General features: G+C 46.4%; 1 protein-coding gene across 1 annotated transcript in view; it reads left to right on the top strand.

The window, feature by feature from the left end:
• The first annotated feature begins 11,244 nt into the window (after positions 1-11,244).
• The window catches only part of ARHGEF9 (Cdc42 guanine nucleotide exchange factor 9), a 292,276-nt gene continuing 280,025 nt past the window's right edge, over positions 11,245-23,495 (top strand). The window contains exon 1 of the mRNA XM_081963940.1: positions 11,245-13,370. Coding sequence (XP_081820066.1) covers positions 11,316-13,370 — 2,055 coding nt within the window. The 5' untranslated portion in view covers positions 11,245-11,315. The remainder of the gene's footprint in view (positions 13,371-23,495) is intronic.

Below are 23,495 nucleotides of genomic sequence, written 5' to 3' on the forward strand. Positions count from 1 at the left end.
CTGTGGCTTTTCGGGTGCATTTCAAGGTGTTGATTATCACCTTTAAAGCGCTCCATGGCTCAGGACCTAGTTATCTGCGGGATCGCATCGTACCCCACACATCCCTGCGACCAATCCGCTCTCACAGAGAGGGACTCCTCCGGGTACCATCTGCTAAGCAATGCGGGCCGGCGGTGCCCAGGAGTAGGGCCTTCTCTGTGATGGGCCCGACCCTCTGGAATGACCTCCCCCCCCCCGACATCAGAACTACTACCGATCTCCGCTCCTTCCATAAGAAACTCAAGACCCACCTGTTCCAATTAGCTGGCCTGGCCCAATCGCAATTATAAGTATAATCTAATCCTGACCTTCCTGGATGGCATTTAAAATTTTTAAATTCTGGGGTACTTTAATTGGTTTTAATTGGTTTTAATTATCAGTTAGTTTATGGTTACTGTACAGACTGTGTGCTTAAGTTGTTTTGTCTGGGGTTTTGTGTTTTGTTTTGTTGTCTATTGTATATTTATTGTCTGTACACCGCCCCGAGTCCCTTCGGGGAGAGGGGGCGGTTTATAAATTTAATAAACTGAAACTGAAACTGAAGTAGAGCTGGGATTGGTGTTGTTTTAAAACTTGGTGGAGAATTTTGATAGAGGGCAGAATAACAGAGTTGGAAGGAAGCTTGGAGGTGTTGTAGTCCAACGCTTGCTCAAGCATAAGGCCCTAGTCCAGAAAAGTGGTTGTCCAGTATCTTTTAAAAGCCTCCAGTGATGGAGACCCACAACGTCTGAAGGCCAGCTTTTCCACTGCTTAATTGTTCTCACTGTTAGAAAACTTCTCCTTTGGCTGATTCTCTCCTTGATTGGTTTCCTTCTTGTTCTGCCTTTCTTTAAGTGTTTTGGAGACTAGGTTGATCCCCTCTTCTTTGTGGCAGCCCCCCAAATATTGGAATACTGCTATCAGGTCAGCCCTAGTTCTACTTTTCACTAGACTAGACATACCCAATGACTGAATCATATGTTTTGGGCTCTAGACCTCTATCTTTGTTGCTCTTCTCTGCACTCTTTCTAGATTGCTCAAACTTTATTTATAAGAGTAAGTAATTGTCAAGAAGGAATCAGAAGACAGACTTAGCACTTGAACTTTTCCTGCAGTATTTGGCTGCTATCTCAGTCAATCTAATCCATAATTGGCTAGGTGGAACCAGCTTTCCTGGCAAATCTGGGCTTGAACTGTCCCTACAGCAGTGCTGATAATAAAAGAGTTCACATATATTCAACTAGGGCAAAATATGAGCTGTGAACTCAACAATTACGTGAGTTTATATATACTGTCTTAAATATTGGTTTGTTTTGATCACAGATTGCTGAACAAGCCATAGCAGTCAGTTATGAGACCATAGACTGTGGTTTACAAATCCAATTGTTGTGTTCCTGTGCATGGTTTAATTTGCTGTGGAAATGCACCAAGGTCTGCCCACTGTTGAATAAGCCAGAGTGAGCATGTTCATATATTATCTTGCCAAGACTCACAAATTACTTTATGATCATGCAAGATATGTGAACTCAACCAACAGCTATTTTCCTGCTGATTCTTAGCCCTACCCATCAATAGCTATTTTCTCTCTTTAATAGATGTTTGCTCCTTAATGGGTTGCTTAATGGAAAATGTTTCAATTAGGAGCCATAGTATCTGGACCACAAATGAGCTCAAGATTCCAGTTTTTGCAACTGAAAGCTACTTCTGGCTTTCTTGCAACCGGGCAAGATGTCACCCATCACCCTGTTTTTATCATGGACCACAATGTTGCCTAATTCTCATCTCCAGCCTCTGAGTGAGACAGGCTTGAGACTGAATTAATCTGAAGCTGTCTCTTTAGATCAGTGGTTCTCAACCTTCCCTTGAATACAGTTCCTCATGTGGTGGTGACCCCCAATCATAACATTATTTTCGTTGCTACTCTATAAGTAATTTTGCTACTGTTGTGAATTGTAATGTAAATATCTGATGGGTAGGATGTATTTTCATTATTACAAATTGAACATGATTAAAGCATATAGTGATTAATCTGCGAATCTTGGTTTGGGAGAAGATCAGCCAGGCTGGGATTTTCCAGGATAAAACAATCTCCCTGCCTGCCTCCAGCAGCCGTTCGTGGTTTACACGAGTTTCACTTTGTTAAGTTTACTTTTTTTACATTCCATTCTCCCCCCACCCAGTTTTCTTTCTTTCTTTCTTTCCATTCCTCCCTCCCTTTTCTTCTTTGTTTGTTTGTTTGTTTCTTTCTTTCCATTCCTCCCTCCCTTTTCTTTTCTTTCTTTCTTTCTTTCTTTCTTTCTTTCTTTCTTTCTTTCTTTCTTTCTTTCTTTCCATTCCCCCTCCCTTTTCTTCTTTCTTTCTTTCCATTCCTCCCTCCCTTTTCTTTCTTTTTCTTTCTTTCTTTCTTTCTTTCTTTTTCTTTCTTTCTTTCTTTCTTTCTTTCATTTAGTGACTGTTCAAAGTTATTAAAGGACTGAGAAAAGTGAGTCAGGGCTGGTACTCAAAATTATGACGGTTGCAGCATCCCCAGGATCAAAGTTTGGGCACTTGAAAATTGGTAGGCATTCAAAATGGTTGTAGGGTCCTAGTTGCTTGATTGTCATTTGGGACCTTCTCATCTGGCTGTCAGACACAAGAAACAGGAGGCAGGATAGAGTCCAAAAGCATTGTAAACTTTTTCAGAATAACAGAATTGGAAGGGACCTTGAAGGTCTTCTAGTCCAGCCCCCTGTTCAGGCAGGAAACCCTCTACCATTTCAGGCAAATGGCTGTCCAATCTCTTCTTCAAGACTTCCAGTGTTGGAGCCTTCACAACTTCTGAGGCAAGCTCTTCCACTGATTAATTGTTCTCACTGTCAGGAAAGTTCTCCTTAGGTTGCTTCTCTCCTTGATTAGTTTCTATCCATTGTTTCTTGTTCTGCCTTCGGGTGTTCTGGAGAATAGGTGGGCTCCCTCTTCTTCCTGGAAGCCCCTTAGATATTGGAACACATACATAAGAAACTGATCTGCTAACTCTTAAGGCAAATTGGCACCTGATACGAATCAACAGATTTGGGGCGGGGGTGGGGGGTGGGCTTAGGTCTCTTTTGAGGGCACAGCGACTCCAGACTGATGATACATTTGACCCTGCCCTCAGGCTGAGCCTGGTCATCTCTTACATTTTTTTGCTTCCAACAAGCAAAGTCAATGGGGGAAGACAGTGTCACTTAACAAGTGTAGTGATTTACTTAACAGGTGTGGCAAAAGGTCATTAAATGCACCTCCCTTTACAACCACTTTGTTTAGCAGTGGAATTCCTAGTCCCAATTACAATGTTGAATCATAAGGCTGGAAGGGACCTTCAATGTTTTAGTCTTTCAGCTCAAGGCAGGGAATCTTGTACCATTCCGGTCAAATGCCTGGCAAGTCTCCAGACTCCAAGAAAACCTCCAGCAATGGAGCTCCCACAACTCTGGGAAGCAAGCTGCTCCACTGATTAATTGTTCTCACTGTCAGGAAAGTTCTCCCTACTTCTAGCTTGATCTCTCTTTAACAAGCTTGACGAATTATGTTTGTGCTATATCAGAACCCAGCTTGTGGTTAAGATCCAAACCCTTACACCGAAGTTTGATGGTATGGTCCATGTCAACATGGTATCTATGATGATGTGATAGAAGAGTCACATGTAAAAAACAGGTGAGACTTTGATCTCAGCATCTCAGCCACCATATCAACTTTTTGGACCATAACGTATCAACTCCTCTGTTTCAGGATGTGCTTCTTCCCTGTTTAAGCAATATGGAGCTCAAGCGCCACATAGACACATTTTAAAGATGTGAGATCAGGTTGGGGTATCCTGTTGCTGTTGTTTCCATGGGGACCCAGTGGCTGCCTTCTTGGTTGGAGAGCCCCAAGAAGCAGAGGAGAAACCATGAGAGATTGAGGGAGACTCCCTGGAATGACCATACCATCTCTGGACTTTCCCCAGTCGCTACCCTCAAGGACTCTCAGGTTCCCCAGCCTTTCCTCTGGGGCAAGAACTTGGCATGGCTAGTCTAGTGAAGAGAAGGACCAGGGGTGATAGCAGTGTTTCAGTATTTGAGGGGATGTCACAGAGAGGAGGGGGTCAACCTATTTTCCAAAGACCCTGAAGGCCAGACAAGGAACAATGGTGGAAACTGATCAAGGAGAGATTCAACCTAGAAAAAAGACATTTTCTGACAATGAGAACAATCAACCAGTGGAACAGCTGCCTTCAGAAGTTGTGGGTGCTTCATCACTGGAGGTTTTAAGAAGAGACATGTCAGATATAGTATAGGGCAGGGATGTCAAACGCGCATTGTCACAGCGGCATTACATGATGTATTGTGACTTGATCCCCCTTCGCTAAACTGGGCGTGGTCAGCACATGATGCATCCGGCCCACAGGCTGCAAGTTTGACAGCCCTGGCATAGGGTCTCCTGCTGAGCAGGGGTGGATTAGATGACCTCCAAGGTCCCTTTCAGCTCTGTTATTCTGTAAATATGTAAGGTTTGTCTGTAAGGCGCTGTGTGGGACACTTGTGGCTCTTTTTTCTAAGGGGCGCTGCTCCTTATAAGGAAGAAGCTCTCCTTACGGCAAGGTTGCCAGCCTCTTCTGTGAAAGACCTCTTGTGTTTTTGGCAGTCAGAACAATCAACCAGTGGAACAGAAGTTGCCTTCAGAAGTTGTGGGTGCTCCATCACTGGAGGTTTTAAGAAGAGATTGAACAGCCATTTGTCTGGAATGGTAGAGAGTCTCCTGCTTGATCAGGGGGTTGGACTAGAAGACCTCCAAAGTCTTCTGTTTCTGCTAAGGCTGTAGATTCATGTGCCTTCCTTGCTGCACTGTCGGATTTAATGAAATATCTGGAGTGAAATTAACTAGAAGATGCATTAGGTCTAATGAGTTCCAGCAGCCTATTGATCATTGTGTTGACTGGCTGTGGATGTAATTAAACCCGGTGAATGAGAAATGCAGAGGTTCTTCTATAGATAACTTCCCTGTTTCTCCTTTATGCATATAAATGTCTATGTGGTGGCTTTAAAAAGTGATTTGCTTCCTCTGAAGTATAAAAATATATATTCATATCTTGTACTATTGCTCCACATTACTTTCTTTTTTCTCCATCCCAATCATTTTTCTTTTTCTAAGCCTGGAGACAGAAACTGGGTTAATCTTAGAGCTGGTAAGCCTGTCTGGGAGCCTTGGGGGTTTGGGGTGGGGTGGGGAGGGTGGAAGAGTTGAGTGAAAATGCCTTTTTCTTGTTATCGGCATCCTCAAGACCAATTCTGACCCTAGAAACATTTGGGACCAGTAACAGAATAATCTTAGAAGAATTTGTGACATTTCTGGCTTGTATAGTAGTGTAGATATCTGATTTTCGCTACTGTACTTATTAAGATTGTGCAAACTGAAATCATACAGTTACATCACTCTGCAATCAAAGCAAAAACAGGTTTGAGATTTTGTCAAACAAGCCAAAGATAAACTGCATCAGAACTCATCAAAAGACTGAAGAAAGTTAGTTTAAAATTGAGTTAATTGTGAGCTCAGCCTCCAACATCAAAATGCACCCCTATCTTTTCCTCACTTAAATTAAATTTTCCCACTGGAAATTACTTTCTTCCAATTATTTCATGTCAGCAAGGAATTCCAAACCAGCTATGAAAATTGATGTCAAGCAAAACCTTGTAAATTTTTCAGAAATTTTATGTTTAAACCCCAACCCCAAAGCCAACATTTATTTCTGAACATTTCTTCCAGTTTGCATAGTGTGTGGAAAAATAAAAATTTGGCATTGTGGTGGACTTTTTTTCAGGCAGATTCAGATCAATGGAGTGATGTTGCACCAGCCCATCCTTTGCCTATGTCACAAGATGATTATTGGGGGGGAAATTATATATGTGGCAGGGTGTAAATGCAACAAAGAAAAATCAGGCATGAATCATATCAAAGCTTACATGTGAAGGGATTCATTAGTCATTCATCTTTTCTCTTGGATCAGGTTGTTCAAGTATTTCCTACCACCCTTGTTTTAAAAAGAGAAGACACCTTCCAAAACTTTGGAAAGCGTGAATAGCAACAGCACTTAGTCTTATACCACTTCACAGGGCTTTTACAGCCCTAAGCGGTTTACAGAGTCAGCCTGTTGCCCCCAACAATCTGGCTTCTCATTTTATCGATCTCGGAAGGATGGAAGGCGGAGTCAACCTTGAGCCAGGCAGGATCAAACTCTTGGCTATGGGCAAAGTTAGTTTGCAATACTGCTTTCTGACCGCTGTGCCACCAGTAACATTCCCAAATTGAGAGGAGGTTGCCCAATCACACCATGTCACATCTTTGTCTATTGTTTTAATCCAGCAAGTGCAGAATGTAAATCGTAGATTTTGTCTTACAATAGCATTTAGACTTATATACTGCTTCACAGTGTTTTATAGCCCTTTTTAAATGGTGTACAGCATGGGTCCTCAAACTACGGCCGGAGGGCCACATGTGGCCCACCGAAGCCATTAATCCGGCCTGCACAGGACCACACAGCTGCCCACCCACATCGCCCCACCCATCCTTCGGCTGAGTGTTGGACTTACTTTCGCGAGGCCCGCTGGCTGGAACTGAAAGGTAAGGCCAACAATTTTGGCCTGTAGACACGGTCTGGAGCTGGGGGAGGTGAAAAGTGGGACACACAAAAACGGCCCGTTTTCAGCCGTTTTTTGCCTGCAGAATTCTTCTGGAGGTGGGGGAGGTGAAAAGCAGGGTACGTGGATGCCCCAGGAGGCCAAAAATGGGTCCGTTTTCATAGATAGAGAAAGAGAGAGAGAGACAGAGTGAGAGACAGACAGAGGGAGGGAGGGAAAGAGAGAGGCAAGAGACAGAAAAAGGGGGGAGGGAGAAGGAGGGAAGGAGGGAGGGAGGGAGGGAGAGAGAGATTGGAAGCTCCTTAGGGCTGAGAAGAATTGCTGCAAAACTGAGCTTCCTGATGTCGACCACTAGACTCCTAAACAACTGAAAAAACAATCTACTTCAAAGAAAAAGCAAACAAAAGGGCAACATGCAAACAAAAGCAAATAAAACACTCCCAGGAGCAAAACAAATTAAAGTTTAATTTGTGTGCATTGTTCAATGAACTGTTAAATTGGTCATGCCCACCTAGTCACATGAGCTAGCCATGCCCACCCAGCCAGCCCAGCCCCCCGCAACAGTCTGAGGGACCATTAATTGCCCCTTGTTTAAAAAGTTTGAGGACCCCTGGTGTTCAGAGTCAGCATATTGCCCCCAATAGTCTGGGTCCTCATTTTATCAACTTTGGAAGGAATGGAAGACTGAGTCAACCTTGAGTCGGTCAGGATCAAACTCCTGGCAGTGAGCTGAATTAGCCTGCAATACTTCATTCTAACCACTGCGCCACAACAGCTGTTCAATGTTCAATGACACTGCTGCAATATTAGCATCTCTTAACTTTAAAGATAGGTATTATCTATCTTCTCTTCTGGAAGCCAAAGGCCCCCAAGCCCAATCTCCTGTTTTGTGAGAACTTTCTTCTTGTTCTCAAAATCGCTGTCTAGTGATTCATGACTATTAAAATAGCCACTTCTGGGTCCCACCAAGATATTATTAAGATTTCAATGTCTGACCACCTTTGAGCTAAATGGTGCTTGTATCCAGCTGTTTGATCTCCTCGCCCACTTTGTCTTAATTTGCTGAAGAAGTAACGTGTCCTCCTGAATATTTTTTTCCAAAACTTTTGGCATCAGTTCATGAGCCTTTTCCTAATGCACTGGTTTGTTTCCTTCCTGGATTTGGTATTGGAATATCTAATTGAGCCTGCTGAGATTCTAGAGAATCTCTTTAGCAGATGTTAAGCCTGCTGTATATTTAACCTGTCCCCAAATCCCAGTCAGCCTGATGTGGTAGTTTTCAGAGCTCCTTTGTTCTGAGCTAATCATTATATTTATTTTGCTTGTACCTGCCGATTGCCATGTCAAATAAACTTTTATCCAAATCATGAGTTTCCAGTTCTCTTCTTTCTGTTGCACCATCATGTAGTGGATAGTATCTTGCTAACTTTTTCTTCATCCTGCTAGTATATCCTGGAAAACCTCCAGCTTTTTGTCATTTCTCCCATCTTAGGGCTTTGGAAAAGTGATGGTCTCAGCTCCCAGAATCATCGGTGGTAGCTCCACTGATGGGAGAAATCTGGGAGTTGAAGTGTTTAGAAATTTAGAGATGCCCATAAATGATGAAGGTTTTACTAGGGTCATTACTAATTGAGTTGAGTTGCCTTCCCTTCTTCAGGTGAAAGGTTTGGCTGTCATTCTTCCATTTGGTGGGTTTGTGAAGAGGTTGGATACATTGCGTAGAATGGCCACGCCCCAGCTTCTGCTGTTGCCTGCAATAATTATTTCAAGCTACCTCAATAGCTGAGATGCCTGGTGGTAAGTGATTTTGCCCGTCATGAGATTGCATAAATTGTGAATTTTAGGTGATTCTGGCACTAATTTTGGAGAATCCTAAAAGGCTCTGAATGTCTTCTGGTCATTGGCCCAAAGTCGTCCAGCTAGCTTTCGTACGTAAGGCAGGACTTGAACTGTCTCATGGTGATTGGGTCAAGGTCACCCAGCTGACTGATTCACCATCGCCTCTTTTCTAACCTGGTGCCTTAACCAGCTTCTCCATTATATTCTACTGATTCTTTGTTAAGAAGAATCCACCTGTTCCGATTAGCAGGCCTGGCATAATTACAACTGTCCCTCCTGGCAAATGTATTATCAACTGGTTATTTTTAGGGGTATTGTTTTTAATATTGTGTCTATTTTAGGGGTTTAAAAACTTATATTTATATTAGCTTTGTACAGTTCTTTTAATTACATTTTAACCTCCTCCATGCCAACTGTACATATTTAACTTTTTTATTGTATTTTGTTATATTCTGTATGGACTGTACACCGCCCCGAGTCCCTTTTGGGAGAGGGGGCGGTCTAGAAGCATCAAATATAAATAAATAAATAAATATAAGAAAGAAAGTAGCCTTCAGGAGAACTTCTGTAGTTGAAGAAGGACTAGAATTTGGGTCTCCCCACTATTAATTGGCAGCTTCCCTACTACAAAGCACATTGGACCACTCTTATCTTTGGAGTAGCAACTAGTGAAGCTTCATTATTTATCTGCCCCCCCTTGAGCTGATAAAGCTCTACTGTGAAAAAGATCTTCCTGAAGCCGCATGGCCCAAACATCTGCTTCCTCCTTTTTTATTTTTCTATTTTTTGGTGACAATGTAGAGGAGTGGAAATGGGGCTTGGGGAGGGGGATGCTTTCTTTTCTTTTCTCTCAAGGGGAAGTTTGAGGCTCTCCGTTTAAAGAATGTCTGGGTTTCTCTCAAAGGTTGCCAGTTGTTTGTTCCTCCTTCCTCCCCTCCCTCTCGCCTTCCTGAAGGGGGAACGGATATGAAGGCATTGAAACTCCTTGGCTGACTTGGAGGCCTTTGGGAAAGCATGCTTCTCCCTGCTTCGGTCTTGAGCTTTTACTCCCTCGGCAAAACAATGGTCCAGATGGCCAGCCTGTCCTTTTCCTGCTCTGCAACAGAAGGGACAAACGGGAGCAGTTGTTTCAGGAATCACAATCCCACTTAATGTTCTCTGAGTCCTGTAAAACAATGTGTCATGCAATGCAGGCAGCTAATTCTGGGGCTAACTATGAGCAAGATCCTCAGTGCTATGGCAGACGATACGGGAGGCTTGGCCTCTCAATGCTTCCTATGGGTTGATGCTTCAAGCTTCATATTTCGTGGGATCCCTTCCCTTCCCGGTTTGTTCAAAAGAGCCAGTTTAGTCGTTAAGGCACCAGCCTAAAACCCAGGAAACTGTGAATTTAGTCCCATTTTAGGCACAAGATCTGGCAGGGTGACAAACTATTCCATTGGTTGATTGCTCTCACTGTAAGGAAATTTCTCCTTAGTTCTTCTGGGTTGATTCTCTCTTTGGTTTGTTTCCATCCATTGTTTCTTGTCTTGCTTTCTGATGCTTTGGAAAATAGCCGAAATAATTCCTTTTCTTGGTAGGAGTCTCTGAAATATTTGAACAGTGCTAGCATGTCTTCTCTAATCCGTCTTTTCAGAGAAAGTGAAGAAAATAGAGCTGTTACAATTATTTCAAAGCTTGGAAATAACAGAAGGTATTTATTTCTTGTACCTCTATATGATTGATTGTAAAGGTAAAGGTTCCCCTCGCACATATTTGCTAGTCGTTCCCGACTCTAGGGGGTGGTACTCATTTCTGTTTCAAAGGCGAAGAGCCAGTGCTGTCCGAAGACATCTTTGTGGTCATGTGGTCGGCACGACTAAACACCGAAGGCGCACAGAACGCTGTTACCTTCCCGCCAACGGTGGTTCATATTTTTCTACTTGCATTTTTACATGCTTTTGAACTGCTGGTTGACAGAAGCTGGGACAAGTAATGGGAGCTCACTCCGTTACATGGTGCTAGGGATTCAAACTGCTGAACTGCCAACCTTCTGATCGACAAGCTCAGCTTCTTAGCCGCTGAGCCGCCGCATCCCTGACCAATATAATCAATCAATGATTGGTACCATCAAATCAGTGCCAATTCTTAGTTAACCATCTAGATGGACTTTTCCCATAACGACCTGTCCTAATCCAAGGGTGCTTCTCGTGCTGCTGTAATGAGTCCTCCCACCTTGCTGTTGGTTGTCCTTCCTTCGTTCCAACTTTCCTAGCATTCGAGCCTTTTCCAGAGAGCTTAGTCTTTGCATAAAATATCAAAAATTATGATCATTTGAGCCAGTCCATTTGTGCCGGAAGTGAGAACTCTGAGTTTTAGATTCAGCAGCTGCTATTTACTAAGGAAAAGTATACTCTTTAGTGTAATGTAGTGATAGCAAAAATCATGACTTTCTCACCTGATAGAAGATATATCACTGGTCAATGCTGGTTCCTTTTTCTTTCCATCAAATTCTGCTTGTTTAGATGGATGGAAGTACATCCTGATTCCTTAAGCAAGTACCTGTGAAATATTAATTCAGGAAAGAAGTAGTAGTTTGCTGAGAATCGCATGTATTGTTGTTCATGAATCTAATGAACCAAATGAACTTTTGCTATTGGTGAAGTAGGAATTCAGCTGTTAGACTATTTTTGGACATGGAACTTTCCTTTTTTATATATCTTATGTTTCAAGGCAGAAGGCTTAACTGGGTTGTTTTCTGTTTCCTCCTCAGGTTCTGCAAAGGAGACACTATTTGTGACTATGGAGGCCTGACCTTTGGACTTGGCTGTTACCATTAGAAGTATGGAACATATTGACCAACATGGTTGCTCTACCCCAGTTCCAAATGGATATGGAACCAAGGATTTTCAAGCCAACCCAAAAGAAAGATGCACCGAACAGACGTATCCTAATCCAGGTGCCATCGGTGACCCTGGAAAAGAGGATGAGGGCAAGAATAAGAAGAAGGCCAGGGGCAGTTGGATTTGGAATTTTGTTGGCCGCAAGAAAGGATCCTCCATGAATCCCAAACGGCCTCAATCCATGATATTCCTTGGAGACCATGTGGAGATCATGGAGCAGAATCGTAAGATGTCTTTCATGGAAAGAGTGAGGTCCTATAAGAAGCTACGGAATTCTGGTCTATCCACAAATACATCCAAAGCAAAGGCTATCATCATCTCAGTGGAAACTCAAGAAGATCTTGAACAAAAAGCACTCCATAGGATTAGAAAGCTCAGTGATGGCCAACGGCCTTACCGTCACTCCTATGCTGGCTTCATTGAGGACTTGGATTCTTCATTTGAGGATATTGAACTAAATAGCTGTGTGCTGGATGTTGAATCCAGCGAAAGCAAATGGCACAGAGGGCTAGAGCTGGGAGTCAGTAGTAGCAATGCTGATAATTATTGTTACAACATGTTGGCTCAGAAAAATGTGGCCCCCGAGTTTGAAAAAACTCCAGAGTCTAGGGATGCTGAAGGACATTCTCAAACAAAAGATGCCCTGGTAGCTCCTGAGAATAAGAAAGGAAGAAGTTCTGAGGTCTGGGGATATCTAAAGGGGGTTTCGTTGACAGGCAAGGACTGTTCCAAGTTGGAGAACCCCACTGCAGAACCGGGCCTTCAGAGTTTGAAAAACGCAATGGAGAGTCCTCCTCCTTATCTTGCTTTCACTGCAGGATGCAAAGACAACATTAACCAGACTAAAAAGCCTGGCCATGGAGGGAAGGGAAGCCATTTTGGTGGTGTCCTTAGGTTTTTTAATAGTGTGGCTGGGGCAGCTAGGAAATGGCGGGGATCTTCCAAGACATTTTCTCAGGATGAACCACAAAAAGTCTCCCACTGTGCACGACAAAGGCTGGAGCGATCTCATCGAAGGCAGCCTTTGATAATTGCGAATGATAATGCTAACAGTTTCTCATTAACTAGACTGACACCTGATTCTGAGATGTGGGATCACCCTGGTTCCAAAATCTCAGCTGGTCAAGCTCCACTCCAAGGAGATATCAATGGTGAGATGTCTCATGAAGCCTCGAAGGCCCACAGCAATGAAAGGCCTTGTTCACCTCTTAGGAAAAGTATGCCATCTTTTCCCCACTCAGAACGTCCAAACGATTGCCTGGTTCTCAATGGACGTGGATTACATGCGGAACTGCTACAGAAGCAGGAGATTCTTGCTAACAAATTAAGTGATGAGGACCCAGGTTCTGCTCCAGGAGATCCCTGGATTTTGCCCCCTTGGGACCCGGAGAATACCCGGTCCTCTTTTGCGGTTTCAGCAGATTCCCAGAGCTTGGATACAGAAGAGTTAAAGTCTCAAGATCTGACGAAGGTTGAGATGGACATTGCAGGCCTGGAAAAGGATTCTTCTTTGAATTGTGAGGAATGGTGTGATAGTGAAATGGATATCAAAGTGGTGTGTACTTCTGCCGAGGATTTTAATGTCCTCACGAGTGTAGCAGATACTCCAGATTTGGAGGAGGGATTAATAGATAACCAGATGTCCAAGAGGGTTCTAGGAGAAAACCATCACCATGCCTGTGTGCAAGGAGGTAACCCGGGGTGTGCAAGGACTCTGCCAAATGTTGGGGTTTTAGTAGGTTCCTCCGCAGAAACTCGGAGTTTAGGAAGTATTTTGGAGGACATTCGCAATCCCTGCACACCACTTGCCTGCTCATGCCACAGTCAGCAGGTCCTTGACCAAGAACCTTCTATCAGAGCAAATGGCGGCACTTTTCTGCTACGGCAGCCATGGAAATCCCAAGAATCCGAACATTTTAAGTGCGGAAATGTTTATTACCCTATCCAGATGAGCTTATGTACAATTGTCTCCCTCAATGAGTTAAATAATGGAAAGGTAAGATCCTGTTCGGTCTGATGATCAGTTCTAACTACTTTCTCTTAACTGTTAAATGAAGCTGTGCGGGCAGTTCAGTGACTGATCCTTCGACGGTATTGGAAAAAGGACTTACAACCATTGCCGCCCCATGGTTCAGGGGTGAAATGCTACCAGTTTAGGCTGGTTCACCCGAACTGGTAGCAAAAAATGCTACTGGTTTGCAGAACCCCCGTAGTAAGAAATGCTTAAAAAAGTTCCAACGATCGCACGTTGCACAGCCAAAAACAGGGTGGGGAGGGGTGGGTGGGTGGGTCCATTTTTGCTCCTAGGAGGCTTCCTGAAGCCTGCTAGGCCAAAAACGGGGTGGGGCGTGCTGAGAAAGAAAGAAGGAAAGAAGGAAGGGAAAAAGAGAAACAGAGACAGAGAGAAAGAAAGAAGGGAGAAAGAAAGAGAAAGAAAGAAAGAAAGGGAGGGAGGGAAAAAAAGAGAGGAAGAAAGCCCTACAAACCTGGCACTAGACAAGGCTTCAGAGAATAATCCAGGGCTGGAAGGGACCTGGGGGTCATCTAGTCCAACCCTGCTCCAGGACATGGTTAAAGTGAGTTTCTGTCTTTTGATCCCCTGGTCACATGACTACATAGTCACATGACCCCCACCAAGCCCCTCCCACAGAACCAGTAGTAAAAACTTTTAGATTTCACCACTGGTTCCAGGGTCACATAACCAAAATCCAGGTGCTCAGCACTGGCGATGCATTTCCAGGGGTTGCGCTGCCCTGTGATCCCCCATCGGCCACCTTCCCAGCCACCTTCTGACCAGCAAATCCGGATTCACTTCACAACCATTGCAAAAAAGGTGTTAAAATCAGGCAGGTCTCACTTAGCAACTGCTTTGCTTAACTCTGGAAATTCTGGTCCCAATTGTGGTCGTAAGTCAAGGACTACCAGTAGTGCAGTGTTTCACAACCTTGGCTGGACCTCCATTCCCACAAAATGAAGTGGCCGAAACTGAGAAGCCGTTGCTAGAGTGAGTTTGATACAAAACTGTGATCTATGACAAGTCCTTTCACCCGGGAGCATTTCTTGAACTGCTTTCTTGGAACTCCCAGATTTATGTTTTTCTTGATTTTTTTTTCTTAATGTCCTGGTTCTAGTACTTATGGCAGGTTTCTTTCTCCACTCCAGAGGTCATCTAATGGAGGTAGTCCTCATTGTACAACCACAATTGAGCCCAAACTTTCTGCTGCTAAGTGCGACTGTTCAGTAAATTTTGTCCCATTTTGTGACCTTCCCTGCTACAGTTGTTAAATGAATCACTGCAGTTGTTAAGTGAATCTGGCTCCTCATTAACTTTGCTTGTCAGGAGGTCGCAAAAAGGAATCTTACGAGCGCAGGACAAGCGTCCTAAATGTGAGTCAGTTGGCAAGTATCGGAATTTTAATCACAAGACCATAGAGATGCTATAATGGTCGTAAGTGTGAAAAATGGTCATAAGTCTCTTTTCAGTGCCATTGTAATTTTGAATTGTCACTAATTGAACTGTTGTAAATCAAGAACTACCCGTAGTTTATAGTGTGATTTTTTTCTGACACTGGGAAAAAATCCCCCTCCCAAGAAAGCTTGGAAAAACTGACTCAAGGAACCGTCTTCAAGCACAGCCACCGGCCGCAATAAGTGAAGTGCTACTATTTTTGTCTGCACTAGCAAACGGTCTCGTAGTTCTCCCATTGATAATATGGACTTTAAAAAAATGAAAACCTCGTTTGCCGTTGTTTATGTTCAGCAGTGCGGATATTTCCTGGCCTTGCTTTTTCCTGCATCCCATAATAGCAACAAGAGGCCCACCGGTTGCAGATCTTCTTTCTTTCACTGTGGTCTTGAAGTGCCCTCTGCAGGTTGCCTGTTAAATGTGGATTTTTGGGGAATTAGAGAAGCAGATTTTCTGCCCCTCATTTTGGTACATGAAGGCTCTGCCCTCAGTTTTCAGCCCAAAGTCATTTAACCCCCGATGGCCTAACCGAGGGAAGAGTTCTAATGCCAAGAGGTCTTTCAGGAACAGCCTCTTCTTTATTTCAGTCTCTACTGTTGATATTTGAACCAAAGGCTCTTTTCCAGAAGGCTCCTGGTCTTTCTTGGTTTTTTCTTTGGAAACATTTTGCTTCTCATCCAAAAATCTTTTTCAGAACCGAAGAAGCTTCTTGGATGAGAGGCAAAACATTTTCAAAGAAAAAACCAAAAAAGGCCAGTTGCCTTCTGGAAAAGAACATTTGGGACAACCATGGCTTGGATGACTGAGAGTCTCCATAGAATTCGACTTAATGACTTTGTTTAACAATTGTCTGTGGTGATTATCCATCAATCATGTCTGATTGAGACATAGTTGTCTCAAAAGGTGCTTTTTCAAAAGGCAACTGGACTTTGTTACCTTTTCCTTGAAAATATTTCACTTCAAATCCAAGAAGCTTTTTCAGAATGTTTTCAAGGGAAAAAACCAAAACAGTTCAGTCGCCCTTTGGAAAAATCACCTTTGGGGAAACCATGACCTGGATGATTGAGAATCTCCATAGACGCTGATATTTGAACTTGGTCTTGGTTCATCAATGAAGTCCTGGTCCATAATACGTTTGTATTTATGTATGCAACTCCTCCTCATCCTTGCTTGGCCAAGTGGTCTTCACTCATCCTTAAGTTAGAACTGAGTTGCCCAACTGGAAGATGCGTGGACTTCAACTCCCAGAATTTCCCAGGTTGGGAAACACTGAGTTAGAAGGAAGCCATAGTAGCATGAAATATAATTGTTGGTCATTGTCCTTCCTTGGTTCTTGTAGTCGCTGAGTTTCCCCAGCCGCCAAACCTCACAACATTTCTCAATTTTGAAATTGTCTTTGGACAGCATCAAATATGAGGCAAAAAGTATCTTTAACACTGGAATGATGAAGGAGAACGAAGTCTGTCTTGTTGATGGTCTGGAGATGTGATGAAGGCAATGTTATGGAACATGACAAAGGAAACATGTTTTTCCATGGTTAGGTTCACATAGGGGAAAAGTTCATGCAAGGTGCTCCATTAGGATTACTTTAGCCATGGTTGATGACGCCCACATTTGGGTTATTTTTGTTGAGCCATGATTTAACTCAGGGATTGAATTCACCCAACCACTACACTTCAGTCAGCCCTGTTAATAGCTTGAGGCCGTGTCTACGTCTGTACGGTTATGTAAGAGAGCTGGATACAAAGCAACTTTATGTAATGCTGCCTTCCATTCGTCCACCAGAGTTGATTGCATTATTCAGTTCTCTGTAGTAAAAAATATTTCTACAAAGAGAAGAATGGGGACCTGGCTTGCCACACAAAGAATCAAAAGTCTTAAATTGAATCTAGGATTTCCGGCAGAGAGGAAATAGTTTGCCTGGTTTGTGTGTTTTTATGCACACTCTTTCATTGGTGAAAAGTTAACACATTCTCAACACTCCTGGTATGGCAGATAGATAAATAAAACCTCTGAGTGATGCCCAGGCTTTGGGGAGAAGAAAGGAATATTTTCAACTTCTAGGATTAAAGGAGGCTTGTCCCTTTGTTTTTCATTCTAGACATACCCAATACTTGTAACCATTCTTCATATCTTTTACCCTCCAACCCCCTCATCATTGTTGTGGCTCTTTTCCAGGGCGCTGCTCTGGAGAGTCCAAGCAAGGGTTAAATACAGCCAATCTGCCCAGATCTGAATTGAAACTTTAAACCACGCCTCTGGTGCTGATTATCTTCAGATTTTTTCAATTCAGCTAGCCCAGTGGACGCGCTTCGAGTTTCTCTTCAATTCTAGATAGATTGCTTGGACTCTCAGTTATATTAAAGAAGGAAAAGATTGTGATATTTACTTTGGAGCAGGCTTGGTGAGAAAAAATTGTTTTAATTTCCAATTTGGCTTCTCTCTCACCCCTTGGTCCTCCCGGTGTCCCGATCTTGCTTGGGCCCCGCAGGGTCACAGACAGCTGTTGGGGAAGCATGTGGGTCGGACCGCCGACACCGACGCAGCAAACCTGCTTGCGGGAGGAAATCCCCACTGAGAGCTCCGTTGCTGTCGTCCATGCTTTTTACAAGCCGGCGTTCGGCCCGGCCCCTCAGGGCTCTCCCAAGTGATAGCGGCACTTTTAAAAAGGGCTGGAGAGGCGGCAGGGAGTTCCGGCCGCCATTTTGGAGCCCCGCCAGTTTCGATTTCGATTTTGACTGCATGCCGGAGCTGCCTGAAGCCTGACTCATAGCAGGAGCCGTGTGGAGACATCATTGACCTGTTAAACCAACGATCTGGGCCCCCAGCCTTTTCGGATTGAAGCGGCAAGTGCTTGTGGTCGCCTGGATCGCAGCCCTTACTCTCCTGCAAGCGCTGTGAGCTGGCTTTGCTGGCGCTATATCCCTGCCTTGGCTGAATCTCATCCTGCAACCTTCTGTGTCTCTTCTTGAGTGCTTTGGCTTGCGGTGGGCTACTGTGAGGTGGTGAGTGGAGGTGGTTCCCTCCCTGTCTCAATTTGGGCCCATTATTAACGCCATGGCAGATCAGACCCCAGAAAACCCTGAACCAATGGGGGTTTCCTCCAAAGCCTTCGCTATGCAGGCCAGCATGGCTGCCAGGGAGGCCATCAGAGGCAACAAGCCTTATTCCAAACCCGGGCCTAATGCCATAGGCCGCCAGAAGGCCCTAGAAAAACAATTTTCCAAGGCCCAACAACAGGCCCAAGCCTCCCAGTTGGTGACCCCTGAGGAATCCTCCAGGGAGGTTACCCTTGCCCAGGCTCACCCTATTTCTGATAGTGAAGGGGAAGGCCAGGAATTCTCGCCCACGGTCTCCTTGGACATGGCAGTTTCACCAGGCCCCTTGATGGCGGATCAACCTCTTCACCTGTCCTTCGGACCTGGAGGAGGGACCAGCCCCCTGGGGCCCTTGGCACCGCAGCTTCCACCTCCCAGGCCCGACCCCAGGCTTTGCCCAGTCGAGGATCAAGGGCCCAACCTCTCAGCAGAAGTGCAGGAGGTCATCAACAGGGCTATTTCCCAGGGCATCGAAGCGGGCATGCAACAGAGAGGCAAACGCACTCACAAGACCCGCCATCTAGAGCCCCAGGCTGCTCCCAGTGCAGCATCTTTCACCCAGTCCCCCCATTCCATCCTAGCCTCGGAGGATTCGGACTGGGAGGAGGAGGAAGACTTATTGTCTAGGCAGGAAGCCGAGTTCACGGAGGATGAAGGTGGTTCTTCCAAAAAGCCTACCTTTTCGGGCCTATTTAAACTGACCAACTTCAAAATCATTCTGGATAAGGCTAAAGTAACAACCCGCATGGGGTCTACCCCCTTGGCTCTGACGGCCCAAGACCCAGATGATCTATCTGGGGACTTTTTTGAAGAACCTGTGTTGGCCCAGGAGATAGTCCCAGTTCCCAAACTATTCCTCAACATGGTTCAAAAGCAATGGGCGCAGCCTGCTACCATGGCTACCCCCAGCAACAATGATAAGAAGCTTTATACAGTAGATGCCAGCCTGGAGGATTTGCTTAAGCTACCTCCAATTGATCCTCCTGTGGCGGCACTCACCTCTACGTCTGTTCTTCCCCCTGACTTATTAGAGGGGCTCAAGGCCGAGGACAAGAAGACCGAGACTGCTTGCCACAAAACTCACCAGGCGGCAGCATTGGCGATTAAGTCGTCCGCCTCAGCCTCCTTCCTTTCCAGGGCAGCCCTGCTTTGGTTGAGGCAGTTGCTGAGAAAAATTCCGGCCAGGGACACCAAGTTGAGGCAGGATATAATAATAATAATAATAATAATAAATTTGGATTTATTAGCCGCTCCCTTTCCAAGTAGGACTCGGGGCGGCGTACAATGGAGCATATAACATGAAACATATATAACAACACCAAACGTACATACATACACAACACACATACATACACGGAGGAGGAAGCAAATTACATCAATAGACAGTTAAAAATCTGCTTTAAAATACCCCAATTGTAAAAACCCAATAAAATTAATATTTAAGAACAATTTAAAAAACAGTTTGGAGGAATGGGAAAATTACGATTGCGATTGAGCCAGGCCGGATAATTGAAAGAGGTGGGTCTTCAGCTGTACACGGAAGGAGCGGAGATCGGAAATCATCCTGATGTCACGGGGGAGGTCATTCCATAGGGCTGGGCCCATCACAGAGAAGGCTCTGCTCCTGGGTGTCGCCCCCCGGCACTGTTTGGCGGACGGCACCCGGAGAAGTCCCTCTCTGTGTGAGCGAATTGGTCGTAGGGATGTGTGGGGCAGGATGCGATCCTGCATATAACTAGGCCCTGTGCCATGGAGCGCTTTAAAGATCATAATCAAAACCTTGAAACGCACTCGGTAGACCACAGGCAGCCAGTGCAGCTCGCGCAGGAGAGGTGTTACAGGGGAGTATCTAGTCCTCCCCATAATCACCCGCGCGGCCGCGTTCTGGACCAATTGTAGTCTCCGAGTGCATCTCAAGGGAAGCCCCATGTAGAGAGCATTGCAGTAATCCAGGCGAGACGTCACTAGCGCATGGGTGACTGTGCGTAGGGCATCCCGGTCCAATAAGGGGCGCAATTGGCGCATCAGGCGAACCTGATGGAACGCCCCCCTTGCCACGGCTGTTACATGGTTATCCATGGACAGCCGGGTATCCAGGAGGACGCCCAAATTGCGCACCTGTTCCATGGGGGCTAGTTGGACGCCCCCGATGGCCAGAGATGGAAGCACCTGGTTGAACCGGGAGGCCGGAAGCCACAGCCACTCCGTCTTGGAAGGGTTGAGTTTTAGTCGGTTGCCATCCATCCAGACCCGTACGGCCTCCAGACACCGGGACATCATTTCGACGGCCTCATTGGGGTGGTTCGGAGTGGAAATGTATAGCTGAGTATCATCAGCATACAGATGATATCCCACTCCAAAACCACGGATGATCTCGCCCAGCGGTTTCATATATGTGTTGAACAGGAGAGGCGAGAGCACCGATCCCTGTGGCACTCCACATGTGAGTGGCCTCCGGGTCGAACTCTGCTCCCCTGTCAACACACGTTGCGTCCGACCAGAGAGGTAGGAGCCAAACCACCGTAAAACGGTGCCTCTGACTCCCAGCCCCTCTAGCCGGTGCAACAGGATACCATGGTCGATGGTATCGAACGCCGCCGAGAGATCTAATAGGACCAGGATAGAGGAACAACCCCTATCTCTGGCCCTCCAGAGATCATCAACCAATGCGACCAAGGCCGTCTCCGTGCTGTGCCCGGGTCGGAAGCCGGACTGGCGCGGGTCTAGATAATCATTTTCCTCCAGGTGACGTGGGAACTGCTGTGCTACCACACTCTCTACAACCTTCGCTAAAAAAGGAAGGTTGGAGACTGGACGATAATTGACTAGGTCCGTTGGGTCCAGGGAAGGCTTCTTGAGCAGGGGCCTCACCACCGCCTCTTTCAAGGCGGCCGGTAGAGACCCCTCACCCAACGAGGCGTTCACCAGGCCCAGGAGCCAGTCACGCGTGACCTCCCAGGATGCCAGTACAAGCCAGGAGGGACACGGGTCCAATAAACATGTGGTGGGTCGCAGACGTCCACGCAACCTGTCCAAATCCTCGATGGCAACCGAGTCAAACTCCTCCCAAAGCGGTCCCTCAAGACTCGCAACGGGCGTCTCTACTGAACCACTGAAAGGGGTCCATCCCATCCGGATTTGAGCGACTTTGTCCTGTAGATAATTCCCAAACTCCTCTGCTCTGCCCTGTAAAGGGGCTTCCCGTGGTCTCTCAAACAAGAGGGAACGGGTCACCCGAAACAGGGCGGCAGGGCGGTTATCTGCAGACGCAATAAGAGCAGCGCAATGTTGACGTTTGGCCGCTCTTAGTGCCACAAGGTACGTCTTCAAATAGGCTCGTGCCTGTGCTCGGTCAAATTCGGAACGGGAGGATCTCCAACGACTCTCTAGGCGTCTCTTGTGGCGTTTCATCACCCTTAGCTCCTCGGTAAACCAAGGTGCCAGGGTGGTTCTTCGCCGCAGGAGAGGCCGCAAAGGCGCCACCCGGTCTAGGGCCCCGGTAGCCGCACTATTCCATGCGACTACCAGGTCCTCTACTCGGGGGCGGGTCAGGTCCACAGGAGGTGGCCCAAGTTCCGTCTGGAACCTATCCGGTTCCATCAGGCGCTTGGGGCGGAACCATCTAATACCTTCCAGTTCCGCCTCCTCGCGGCGGGGGGTAGCACCAGGGAAGTCCAGCCGGAGAAGTGAGTGATCCGACCATGACAGGGGAATAGTGTCTAGATCCCCTATTCCCAGATCACTCGTCCACTGGCCAGAGACAAAAACAAGGTCCAGGGTGTGGCCTCCCTCGTGAGTAGGGCCCTGAATTAACTGGGTCAGGTCCATGGCTGTCATGGAAGCCATGAACTCCCGAACCCCCTCAGACGCTTCTCCCATCGACGGCAGATTAAAATCCCCCATCACTAAAAGTTTGGGGGTCTCAACCGCCACCGATGAGATCAGCTCAAGGAGTTCGGGCAGGGCCGCTGAAGTATAGCGAGGAGCCAGGTATACTATCAGCAGGCCCAACTGCCTCCCTGGGCCCCATCTCACGACGAGGGACTCACACCCGGATGTCTGCGGCACAGTGAACTCTCTCGGCTCTAAGTCTTCCCGGATAATCACTGCTACCCCACCGCCCCTTCCCTGGGCCCGAGGCTGGTGAAATGCTCGATAACCTGGAGGGCACATTTCCACAAGGGGTAGACCTCCCTCGTGGCCCAACCAGGTCTCGGTTATTCCGGCGAGGTCCGGGTCCCCCTCCAAAATTAGATCGTGGATGAGGGGGGCCTTATTAACAACGGACCTCGCATTGCATAACAGCAGTCTCAGGCCTTGGGTCTGTAGATCCTGACCACCTAGTATGCAGGGATTGGTACAAACGACCGGGAATGACCAAAAACCCCGGTTTCCCAACCGACTACGTGCTCTTAAACTGTCCTCGCACCTGCCCCTCCCTACGACCGTTGGTATTAAGGTGCCCTGCATAGGAATGCTATCTTCCCTCTCCTCCCCCACTCCGCCCCCTCCTCTTTCGACCACACCTGAGTGCCTGGCTCTTCCATCCCTCCTAACCAGTTCCCCCCCCCCATCCCTACAACCCCTCCCCCCCCATCCTTATAACCCCTTACAACTTTTAAAAAACATTTAATTAAAAAACCCCTTAACGTGCGCTTCCTCCACCTCTCTGGGTTAATGAACCCGTCCTCAAGGTGGGCCCTCGAGAGGGCTGGAGGCCAGACCTGCGAGAGAGGGGACTCCCGCAGCTGCAGTAAATCCGACTTCGTGTACATAAAGATCATATAGAAAAAATCATAGGGGCAAAGTTAGTTAGTTACAGATGCTGAAGATGTATCCTGGTTTGTCGTAGATATTGTCCTAACCCTAGGTGGAAAGGGTAAGTTAGTGGGCTAGTCAATGGTAAAATAGATTAATGAGGTTTGAAGCTGTGGCAAGAGAATCAGTACTCGATAAAGGCAGGAAGGAAAAAGTCACACCTTCAGCAACTGTCCACCTATCCCCCTGGTGTCTCTCCTCCATGACCAGGCCCAGGAAAAGATGGACACTTGCCTTCTTGGGACCCCTGCTGCTCATCTTCGCAGGGGCTATTGTTAGATGTTAGACATGTTAGATGTTAGACATGTTAAATTCCACAACCTTAGATTTCAAGCTTTCCATTCCAGTTGTCTTTGCTCTGATGTGGTTCACTCAGCTCCCCCTCCACCAGCCGCTTCGTTTAGCTCTCCTCTCTTCTCCTCTCCTCAACTCCATCCACACAACGAAGCGGTCTTCCGGCTTTCCGACCAGCGCCCCGGCCAGCACGCCAACACACCAACACGCCAGACACCATCATCGTGACTCCGCACGTCTCTCCACCTCTCCACGCCTCTCGCCTTTCGCCATTTGTCTCTCCGCTCAGCGCCTAGCGCTCTGCTCAGCGTCTGGCGCTCCCACCAGCCAGACGAACACCCCACTACACACCTCTGCTCGCCTCTCGCCTCTCCGTTCCGCTCTCCGCCGAGCGCTCAGCGAAAGGCAAACGGCGTTCGGCGCTCTCATATTCATTCTGAGCTCG

Source organism: Natrix helvetica, assembly GCF_964273705.1.
Source record: "Natrix helvetica genome assembly, chromosome: 11".
Taxonomy (NCBI): Eukaryota; Metazoa; Chordata; class Lepidosauria; order Squamata; family Natricidae; genus Natrix; species Natrix helvetica.